The sequence below is a fragment of the Kryptolebias marmoratus genome, linkage group LG4, assembly GCF_001649575.2.
Source record: "Kryptolebias marmoratus isolate JLee-2015 linkage group LG4, ASM164957v2, whole genome shotgun sequence".
Lineage (NCBI taxonomy): Eukaryota > Metazoa > Chordata > Actinopteri > Cyprinodontiformes > Rivulidae > Kryptolebias > Kryptolebias marmoratus.
In genome coordinates this window covers 27,125,677-27,137,731 of record NC_051433.1, presented here as the reverse complement: position 1 = coordinate 27,137,731, position 12,055 = coordinate 27,125,677, and the positions used below count along the sequence as shown (strand labels likewise).

General features: G+C 40.3%; 1 protein-coding gene across 1 annotated transcript in view; it reads left to right on the top strand.

The window, feature by feature from the left end:
• Window positions 1–12,055, top strand: part of mfsd4aa (major facilitator superfamily domain containing 4Aa) — a 74,616-nt gene that overhangs the window by 8,872 nt on the left and 53,689 nt on the right. Inside the window, exons 4-6 of the mRNA XM_037975455.1 lie at window positions 5,321–5,444; window positions 5,526–5,641; window positions 6,599–6,772. Of these exons, the coding sequence (XP_037831383.1) occupies window positions 5,321–5,444; window positions 5,526–5,641; window positions 6,599–6,772 (414 nt within the window). The remainder of the gene's footprint in view (window positions 1–5,320; window positions 5,445–5,525; window positions 5,642–6,598; window positions 6,773–12,055) is intronic.

The window sequence follows — 12,055 nt, the reverse complement described above, 5'->3', positions numbered from 1 at the left end:
AAGCTGGAGAGTAAACTGCAAAGGAATAATATCAGAGATGTGTGGTCAGGGATGAAAAAGATCACAAGCTTCAAGCAGAAGAAAGATCGGATAGATGGAAGTCTGGACAGAGCGAATGAGCTGAACACATTCTTCAACAGGTTCAGTTCAGGAACAAGCTCACCATCCTCCCCTCCTGCCCCCAGCCAAACAGACATCCCACCCTCCTTTGACCCACAGTCTTCCTGTAACACCTCAGATGTTTTATCCTCAACCTCAGTCATGGACTCTTCTGCTTCCACAAGTTTGTCTTCAACCGAATCAGGAGATGCCCTTTGCTTTCCCCTCCCACTTTTGGTCCCACGTCTGGTTCTGATACCAAAGAAAACTCACCCCTCAGTCATCAACGACTACAGACCTGTTGCCCTGACATCCCACATCATGAAGGTCCTGGAGAGACTCCTGTTGGCCCACCTGAGTAAGCCAACCCAACACATATCAGGACCCCCTTCAGTTTGCTTACCGCCGTGGCGTTGGAGTTGAAGATGCCATCATACACCTGCTTCAACAAACCCACTGTCATCTGGACAAAGCAGACAGCACTGTGAGGATCATGTTCTTTGATTTCTCCAGTGCATTTAACACAATTCAGCCTGATCTGCTTTGTCTGAAACTCCAGAAGACTCAGGTGGAGGCTTCAACAATCGCCTGGATCAATGACTACCTGACAAACAGACCACAGTTTGTGAGACTGAAGGACTGTGTGTCTAACCAGGTGGTCAGGAGCACCACAGGGGACTGTACTCTCACCATTCCTTTTCACTCTGTACACTTCAGACTTCCAGCACAAGTCAGACTCCTGTCATCTACAGAAATATTCAGATGACTCTGCAGTTGTCGGGTGTATCAGAGATGGACAAGAAGCTGAGTACAGAGATCTGGTGGACCGCTTTGTGGCATGGTGTGGAAACAATCATCTCATCTTGAATGTGAACAAAACAAAGGAGATGATTGTAGATTTCAGGAAAACAGGGTCAGATCAAACCCTATTACCATCATGGGAGAAGAAGTGGAGGTGGTTGAGGAATTTAAATACCTTGGTGTTCATCTAGACAACAGACTGGACTGGATACTCAACAGTGAAGCCATCTACAAGTAGGGACAGAGCAGACTGTACTTCTTGAGGAAGCTTAGATCCTTCAAGGTTTCCAGCAAGATGTTGCAGATCTTCTATAAGTCGGTTGTTGAGAGTGTCATCTCCTCTGCCATCATCTGTTGGGGCAGCAGTATCAGAGCCAGGGACCTAAAAAGGCTCAACAACCTGATAAAGAAGGCTGATTCTGTTCTGGGGATGACTGTGGAACCTCTGGAGATGATGATGCAAAGAAGGATTTTGCATAAAATCAAGGAAATCATGGACAACCCTGACCATTTCTTTTCTCTCCGCTCCTGGTGGAAGGCGGACGTGTTTCTTTTCTCTCTGTCTCTCTGACTCCTGTACTGCCCCCCCTGCTTTCGGAACTTCTTTTTTACATACTCCTCCAAACATTTTTGAAACTATGGATCTGGTCAGCGGTATCTCAACGCAATTGATCAAATTTTCTCGACGGGAAGGCTGACCAAAGGAGAGCCAGCTTGCCCTTAGAAGACATTCTTCGCTGGATACACATTGGATTCCTGGAAACGGTGGAATCCTGTTTGTCTATCGAGTCTGTCTGTGGAAGACGTTGAGGATCTTTACATATTTGGATTTCTGATAACAGGATTTCTGCTGTTTGGATTAGGCAGTTACCTGACTTATCGTCAAATTCGTTTGATGGGTTTGGCGATCAGCAATCAAACTGTATGGATACGCGAGCTCAATCGCAAGTTGGATGCGATTCTTTTACAGGACCGCAGACTGAATTGCGTTTCTGGAACTCATGAATAATATGGGTTACATCTTGAAGAAAGTTGTTTCGCTCGAAACAGGCAAAATGGTCCTGGAATTTGGCTGTTTGGATTCGCCATTGAGAAGTATCAGCAAGACTTTCAAGGCAGACAAAAACAGTCTGCCTGAACCAAAACAATTACTGTTTGTTTGTGAATTCAGCTCCCCTAGGCTGACAATTAGTTATCATTGTATTTTATACCTGTCTGTAATTTTGTTCATTATCATGTTCTGTAACTCTGTCTGTAATTTTTTTCTTGTGTTGTAAAGCACTTTGAGTCGCCTTGTGCTGAAAAGTGCTATATAAATAAATGTACCTACCTACCCACCTACCATCCTCTTCATGAGACCGTCATCGGAAGACAGTCTCTTTAGTCAAAGGCTTCTTCAGATTAGCTGTAAAACGGACTGCTACAGGAGATCTTTCCTGCCATGATTAGTGCCTTTGTGCTGTCCTTCAGTCCAGTCCTCTCTAACCACTGGTGTGATTTGTTAATGTCAGCCAGTTTCCTCAATCTGCCGGTGGTACATGCTGTGCAGAAGCGTATTTTTCAATGATGGTTCCTCTTGTTTTTTCTCTTTCATTTTGGGTTTTTGTTGTCTAAAACATTCACTTTGCAGTACATCATTGAAGGTTTTCTTCTTTATGTACTCCAGAATCTAAGTTTTATCCTGTATAGTGACTCCTTTGCTTCTTTCCTTTCTCTTAGTGTACAATTTCAGGTTGCTGGACTTAGGGTGAAACGCTCCATGTATTGTGAGGAACCTTTGTGTCTTGATGTTAGTGACTTTTATCTCGTCCTTTGTCCAGGTGATTATACCAGTATGATATCTGATGACTGGCACTGCATATGTGTTACTGGCTTGGACTTTGTTCTTACCAGTCAGCTGGCTCTTCAGGACCAGCCTTACTTTCTGTAGGTACCTGGTTGTGGCTGACTTCCTTGCGGCCTCATCATGGTTGCAATTTGCCTGTGGGATTCCAAGGTATTTGTAACTGTCCTGGACATTTGCAATGTTGCCTTCAGATAGTCCAATAGAAAGAAATCTCCAGCAGAACCAGACTCAGGATGAGCAGCTATCTGCTTCAATCGGCTGGAGTTAGAGGACAGGAAAGAGACCGACAAATATAGAATGACTTGTCCAGGTGTAGTATTGGAAGAAAGAAAAAGAAAAACAAATGTTAATGATAGAAATAATTACAGTAGAGTAAGTAAAGACAACAGCAGAGTGAGGATATGTGGTCAGTTTGTCCTCCAGCAGTCTAAGCCTATAGCAGCATAACTAAGGGATATTTCAGGAAACCCAAGCCAACCCTAACTATAGGATTTATCAAAAAGAAAAGTCTTAAGGCAAAAGAAGACAGGGTGTCAGCCTCCCAAACTGGAAGTTGGTTCCACAAGAGAGGAGCCTGATAGCTGAAAGCTCTGCCTCCCATTCTACTTTTAGAAACTCTAGGAACCACAACTAAACCTACAGTCTGATAACAAAGTTCTCTCTTAGGAAAATAATGAAAAATAAGATATTTAATGTAAGATGAAACTTGGTTGTTGAGAGCTTTGTATTTTAGAAGTAAGATTTTAAATTCCATTCTGAATTTGACAGGGAGTCAGTGGAGAAAAACTAAAACTGGAGAAATATGATCTCTCTTTCTAACTGTCATTAGAACTCTGGCAGCAGCATTTTGGATCAACTGAAGGCGTTTTAAAGACTTTTAAAAGACACCTAGATAGTAAAGAATTACAATAGTTCAGCTCAGATGTGATAAATGCATGGATCTCCTTCATTTTAAGACAAGATGTTTCTAAGTTTGGTAATATTATGTAGGTGGAGGAAAGTGGTCCTAGTAACATTTTAATTGTGGGGGTTAAAAGACATATCCTGATCAAAACTAACACCAAGGTTCTTTACATTAGAATTGCAGACCAAAGGCTGCAAAGTTTGTTCCTGAGATGCTCAGGTACAAAAACCACAACCTCTGTCTTGTCTTAGTTTAAAAGCAGAAAATTAAAAGTCATACAGATTTTTATGTCTTTAAGATATGTTTCTAATCTACTTAATTGATTGGATTCATCAGGTTGCATGGATAAATATATCTGAGTATCATCAGCAAAACAATGAAAATTTATCCCATGTTGTCTAATAACTTTATCTAATGGAAGCAAGCAGGGAAGCTTTACTTTTTCCCAGAGGAACTGCATGACTAACTCTGGTATATGAAAAGACGAATTATTAACTTGTAAAAACTAGAATATATAAGATAAATATGCTTTAAACAACTTTAGAGATATTTCTGCAATCCTAATATCATGTTCAAGCCTCTTTAATAGAATATTGTGATCAATATGATCAAATTCAGCACTAAGATCTAACAGGACAAGTATAGACACAAGTCCACTGTCTGAGGCCATTAAAATATCATTAGCAACTTTCAGCAGTGCTGTTTCTGTGCTATGATACGTTCTAAACCCTGACTAAAACTCCTCAAATTGATTTTTTCTGTTCAGATATTCACACAATTGATTTGCAACTATTTTCCCAAGAATTTTTGAGATGAATGGGAGATTAGATTATGGTCTATAATTGGCCAAAACTCCTGAATCAAGATCAGGTTTCTTAAGTAAAGGTTTAATTACAGCAACCTTAAAGCTCTGTGGTACATAACCATTCATTAGAGACAAATTATGCAGATTCCAAATGGAGATATTAATTAGAGGAAATACCTCTTTGAACAGTTTGGTTGGGATGGGATCTGGCAGACATGTTAATGAACAGTCCAAACCGACTTCCTCTGTACGGTTGCCGGCTCAGCCTTAGAGTTAAATGGTAAATGGACTGTACTTATATAGCACCTTTCTATCTAACCAGGCCACTCAAAGCACTTTACAACACAATCTGTTTTCCCTGTTCTTATAGTGGCCTTGGTTATTTGGTTTTACAGCCCACTGCCATATTAGTTACACAATCAAATTAGAGTAAAAGTTTATTGCAACTCTGAAAGGCAAAGTGAATTACTAAATATGGCATGCATATATGACTGCCTGGTTATACTGATAACCGCTTAGACTTAAAGGACAATAAGGAAAATCAACACTGAGCAACACTATTTCAAATTGCTCCTGATAGTTTTTTTCAACTAAACATTATTGTACAAAAGCCTGTGGTACAATAAGGAGGTAAGCTACCACCTTAGTAAAATTACATTTTACATCCTTTTCCAGGAGGTTAAACAAGAGCTCTGTCAGACAAGATAGGACAGGGTGGATTTCTACTTTTATGAGGGGGTGCTCATAAATTGAATCAGCTGCCAGGACGTATTGCTTGTACACTGAGAAAACAATAATCTCTTTCGTGGTGTGTGTGTCTGTGTGCATGTGCATATGCGTGTGTATGCGCATTTGTTCTTGGCAGCTCCCTGTGCCAGCAGCAGTGCTTACATTGATGTACCATGAGAGACTGGTGTCTTGCTCCAGCAGCAGTCCCCGTCTGCTTAGCAGGGATCCTGGGTCCACCCCGGCTGTGGCCAGTGGCCAGGGTAAGACATGAGTATGTGTGTGCACATGGGTGACCACTCTGTTTTAGGACATAAATTTTCTGATCATCGTTGTTTTTGCAGGACACAGAGACATTTTTAACTGCTTTGGCCCTGTCAGACTCCGGGGTCAACCTGCTACCTTCTTCATACTTCATGCATTGGGTGGAGCTATTGTCTTCATCACTGATGGAATCATAGTGAGCCTTCCCTACTAATGCTATACACACAAAAACCCAATTCTCTTGCAACAGACACACTACCCCAGTACTTACAGACTCATGTTCATGTGGTGTGTCCTGAAAACGAAAAGTCCTTACAAATCATTTAGCTTTAAATAGAGATTTGGTCTTAGTTTGCTTTGTTACAATTGTTATAACTGAGTAAAGTTTACTGATATTAAGTTAAATCAGATGTGGTAGTAGCCAAGATTCATCCCCAACTTATCCTCTGAGCAGTGACTGATTGTACGAGTTCTTTGTTTAAAACTTTGTCCTTAACTGTGGGAATGTGTGATGTCTGTCTGTTAGCAGACAATCAGCAAAATATCTATGACCAATGTCAAACAAGAAAGACAACCAATTGAAATTTAATTACATTTTCAGAAGTCAATTCAATTTATTTATACACAGGACACAATATGACAAAAATAACAAGTCAAAATCATAAATCTAAATTCAAAACAGATCCCATTCAATTACTGTTACAGTCTACTCAAATCAATTATAATACAATACTATCACATTTGGTATATTGCAAAATGCTAATTTGTAAAACCAGCAGATTGCATTAAATCTTCACTTTATCTCATTCTCCTATCCGGAGCAGCACGGAGATGATAGTGAAAAAAGAAATGACTCCTTTTTAACTTGAAGAAACCTCCAGCAGAACCAGAACCAGGGTCAGGATGAGCAGCCATCCACTTCAGCCATCTGGGGTTTTGGAGGACAGGAAAAAAGACAGACAAACTGAAGGATTGATCCAGATGTAGTTTCTATGGGAAGAAAAACACAGATTAAGAAAATGGATTAATGACAGCAACAGTTGCATGTATAAAAAATCTCTAAATCCAAGGCAATATTACTGACTGCTTCCTTTTCAGGATACATCCAAACATCATGGAAAAGTTTATATTGTGTTGGTTTCTTGTCCTGCAGGGCTCATATGCTGGCTTCGTCTACACCTATGCTGTGTCTCCTCCTCTGCTAATGGGCCATAAGAAGGCTGGCTGTCTGGACAGCATATTTTGGGCCTCAATCACAGCAGGAAGATTGTCTTTCATCTACCTCTCCTACAGATATCCAGCACCTGTGCTGCTCACCATTAGTCTGGTATGAACACACACTCTAGGCTTCTTTCACACCGGGTGACGAGCCTGCTTTGGTGTAAAAAAAAATAAAAAAAACATGAAGAACATGAATGGTCTTTGCAGGGTCCTGGTGAGTTTTTTCAGTACAAACTAAGAGCACAAAAGGCTACCCATTATGGGTAATAGAGTTTACAGTCTACAACGGCTGTAAACATGCACAAAACAGCTGTAGCAAGGTCATAGCAGTTTTTCCGTTGTGGTATCAGGATATCTATGACATGGGGGTTTTAGCACACCTGCGTGACTTGGTTGTCATAAATATAAAGTAGGACTGGCCGTGCTGTCCTCATGCGTAGGCTACGGACATGATTCTGACAAGTCATGGAAACAATCTGACACAGTTACATTGTACTTGTGGCATGATCTTCTAGCATGCATCTGCATCTTGATGCAGTCAGGTGTAGTTGTGCCAGGGGAGGTGTATACATACTTGCCAACCGTCCCGCATTGGGTGGGACAGTCCCACATTTAGCCCCCCCTGTCCCTTGTCCCGCATCACCCTGTGCGGGACAGCCAAAAGTCCCGCATATGGCCCTCACACGCCACACTTTGTATTTCTCACACAAAAAAACCACACACACACAGTCTTTTGGTCACTTTAACGGTATATTTAGCGAGTTTTCAGATCCCGCTAGCATTTTTTTAAAGCGACTAGCGACAAATCTAGTGACTTTGGCGGCTAAATGTGAGAAAGCACTCATTCTGCAGCGTACAGTAAGCCCTGCCCACTTCCCCAATCACTGACAGCTGAGAGGAGACCCGCTCCACTCTGTGTCCACAGTGGCACTCCCGCGCACCCCCTCGAGCACGCGCGGGAGCGCAATTGTTTTCGTGTGAGTCGTGTTGTCATCTGATGACAGAGAGCTAAAGTTGGAGAGGCAGAAAACTGATGAGGCAGAAAGATACAGATGTAGGCATGAAAGAAAGCTTTTCAAAGTGGTTGAAAGACAGCAGGAAGTTCTGTCTGAGCATCAAAAGGAGGCCTGGAAATGTTCAGGTTAGCTAAAGCTACTAATACTAATTTAATAAGTTACAGCTGTTTACTGATCAGTATTTACAATATAACAGCTGAGAGGATGGAGAGAAAGATCAAAACTTGAGAGCCCTGATCTTAAGCAATTATGATATGTGTTTAATTCAAATTAATTGATCAGAATTCAGGAAAATCATGTTGAATCTATGATGTTTGTGTGTATTTCTGGGAGTGGGTTTTTTTGTTTTTTGCATGATGTTTTAAAGACATGATCAGCTGATGAATAGATAAGTTGTGTCTGGCAAAACTTTTTATATACAACTGTATATATTTGGGCAGACAGACTTAAACAGATAATGTAATACTTAAAATGTGAATGTGTGTATGTGTATGGTTGGGGGGTGGGGGAGAGGGGGGTGGGGGTGTCACGCTATGTTGTCCCACATTGACATTCCCAAATGTTGGCAAGTATGGTGTATAGAGCATGGTGAGGGATGCAGAAAATAGACAGAAAAACTATTTAGTGAGTACTAAGAGATTAGTAGCATTATGATTATCTTCACACTAAGGTAGGGTTTCGAATTTGCTGCAATCTATCCAGGATATAATAGGTTGTGTACATGGTTTGAATCACAGGGGAAACTCCTCCAGCTAAGACTTGGACCCTCCCAAAGGGATCCCTAAAATAACAAGTTAGGGCTGAATTTCTATACTAAAGTTTCTATATTTTAATTCTCATATTTAAACATGGTAAAATTTGATATTATGATTTGAGACCCCCCTAAACAGAACAATACTAAATCATAATGTTGCTGTTACATAAACCTCCCCGTTCTTAGTTATATCATTAGCTGAACCTTAAGTCCTGAGTACAAGTCTAAAGCAGTAAGTCAAACAGGCACAGTCAGAAGAGAGGACTTTTCAGTTTATCTTTTAGCATTTAGAATTAGATTGGCTTTGCATTTTGTTGCCTCTATAAGTCATAAAAAATGTGATTTATGTTTTACTTTATTTATGTTTCATTGTTAGATTATTGTAGTTTGTCCAAATATTGTCAAGTTAATTTATGTCCTCTGTGATCAGAGCAGAAGAAAAATAGATGAAATAAAAATAAATAGTTATTAAGACCCACACCACTCTAAATCTGTCTTTAGGATAAACAAATTCAATTTTAAGTTTTGAAAAAAGATCAGACCAACCTGGGATTAAACATCAAAGCCTATGGAGTCTTTGTGTCTATTCTGAAGTCTGGAGTGAGGTTCTAAGATCTCTCTCTCTCTGTCCTGTTGATGATGTTTGTGATATTGTGGAGCTCTGCTGTTGATGGTCTGCTCTTCTCATAGTTTTACTCTGGAATACTTTGTAACAGCTGATTCCAGACATGATTAAAGTATGTGAACTGATGGACTGTAGGTCAGTTATTGTAATCTGTAACAAAGATGGCAGATGTAACATTATAACAAGGAAAATACTGGAACAATTGTAAAGCTTCTGCTAGAAGTTCCTGTTTGTGTTGGATAGGACTGCCTTTATGTTGGAAATAGGTTGACCCCCCTCCCCCCGATTGTTACTGTGTCATTTGCACACTGGCCATGTAGGTTGTGGAAAGGCCAAGGTGAAGGGTGCCTAAAGGATGATTTTTTTTTGAGTCTATACACTTATTGACCTCACACGAAATAATATGGTCTGCGATATAATGTTCTGTGAAGGTCTTGTGTGTAGTTCAGAATAAATATTTGAACTGGGTGGGAATGTAAATACGTGACCAAAGTAAGGCTCTTTAAGAGATTACAGTCGTGGATTCTGTTTCTGTTGCCTTCTGTTCATACCTGAACACTTTTAAGGACAGGTGTTAGGGTTATTCTGGAAGCTTTCCAGGCCATGTTTGTTTGCATTGTGTAGCAAATATATTCATAGTCTCAATCAAGGAGCTCCATTCTCTGCCTGAGCAGTTCCTGTTGGCAGTTTGTACTTCACCATCTGTTGCTGGTCAAACAACACATATTTGGTCTTTGCAAACAGAAGTGACGTATTGAGGATGATGGGGAAATGACATGCGATTGAAGTGGTTGCTTTTACTGTACGCAAAACAAAGGTCAAAGAGAAAAAGTATTTTAAAACATGTAGAATAAAAGTTCTAGCATTCCTTGAAGGAATGCATATCACCTCCTGCCTTTCATGCCAGAGTTTTAGACAGAGATCATGTTATGCTGAAAAGGGAAGGCATAACTGTTTGGTCAAACATTGTCAATGACATTACGCATAAGCTTATGTGATACTGTGAGATCTCACAAGATCTATTAGTGCTTGAAATATTTGTTGAGGATGGTATTTAGCTAATACGTACATCAATACATCAAACTTTAGCCCACTATGTGTAAAACTGAGCTATAACCATATTTGTGTTGGCTAAGTTAGATTAGCTGTGGCATACATCTTGAAATGAGTTGACTCCAAAAATTAATCAGTTGTAGATGTACACCAAATGTTGAGTTTCTGGGAGTTTCATTAAAATTTGTACAGTGTTCCACGAGATGTTTTGCTAACAGACAGACAGGATTTCTCACCAATAGGTGTCACCAAAGTGTAAAGTAAAAATATTGTAAAATCTATTGCACTCAGACTATGTGTTGGGGATTATGCTCAGCTACTAACATAAAAACATAAACATAAAACTTAGCTTAATATCTCCAATACTGGCTGAGTTATAGCTATTTTTGCGCTTCCTCAGGTCAGTTGACTGTGGCAGCCATTTTGAGTTCAGTTGTCCTTAAAAAAATAATAATTTATAGATTTCCAGTAATTATTTTCTGAGAGTTTCATAATAAACGATCTTAGAGAACTGGCCCATTATTGTGAGAATGGTGGTTTTGCCTTCTGAGAGTGGAAGTACAGTGACAAAATCCAGCAAAATATTTGACCAGGGGCAGTTTGGAACTGGAGAGGTTGTAGTTGGCCAGTAGGAGGTTGAGTTATGTTTTTTTTTTTTTTTTTTTTTTTTTTTTTTTTGGGGGGGGGTTGCACACTTAGGACAGCCTTGGAGAAACCCATTTACATTGGAGACTAAGGCAGGCCACCAAAAGGTTTGTTGAATGAAACTGGTGGTTTGATCGATTCTAAGGTGGCAAACAAATTTTGAGTTGTGGGCCCATTGAAGGACTTGAGAACTTACTGAACTTGGTATTTAAAACTGATTGGGTGGTCCTTGGGTGTCTTGGGCTTCATGGTGACATTCTCAATTTCCCATGTGACACCCCAAACAATGCAGGTGGGAAGAACAATGTTCTCTGGATTGTCAGAGTTGTTAGAGTCAGAGAACTGGCAGGAGAGAGCATATGGTTTTAAGTTATGAGAACCTGGGTGGTAAGTGATGAAAAATTGAAACCAAGTTAAAAACAGAGACCAATGTGCTTGACTTGGGTTGAGTCTTTTTGCTGACTGTAGTTAAGTTAAGTTTTTATGATCCATCCATACAATAAACAGGAATTTTGCCTCCTTAGGCCTGTGCTTCCATTCTTTGAGAGCCATCTTATGGCCAACAATTCTCAGTTTCCTATGTCGTAATTTCGTACTGCAGGGATAAGTTTACATGAGAAGAAGGCACACAAGTGAAGTTTGCAATCTGGGTCTGCTCTTTGGTAGAGCACAGCACCAACACCAGCATCTGAGGCGTTGACCTCCACTATCAACTGTTTTGTAGGATTTGGGTGGACAAGAGCTGGCCAATGATAAAGAGTTCCTTAAGCTTTTGGAATGCCTGGTCTGCCTTAGGAGTCCAAACATAAGACTGGTGAATGAAGGTAAGCTTGGTTAGGGGTGTGGCTGTCTGGTTGTAGTTCTGGATAAGTCTATAAAAGTTTAAGAAACCCAAGAATCATTATAACTGTTTCCAGGTGGATGGTGGGCCAATTTGCCATTGCTTGTACCTTCTCAGGGTTCGTGTTCACCTGCTTGCTCTTGGATGTGTAACCCAAGAAAGCAACAGCGGTGACATGGAAGTTGCACTTTTCTGCTTTAACCCTCTGTTGTCTGTGGACGCACTGTCACGTCCAAGTCACATGCCCTATTTAAATCGGTTTAGCGGGAAAGATGCATATGGAGAGAAAATGGTTCCAAATTACCTGTGCGTGTGTAAAAGGATTTGTCCGTGTGTAAAAATATTTGTGCGTGTGTAAAAGGATTTGTGTGTGTGTAAAAATATTTGTGCGTGTGTAAAAGGATTTGTGCGTGTGTAAAAATATTTGTGTGTGTGTAAAAATTTATTTGTAACTC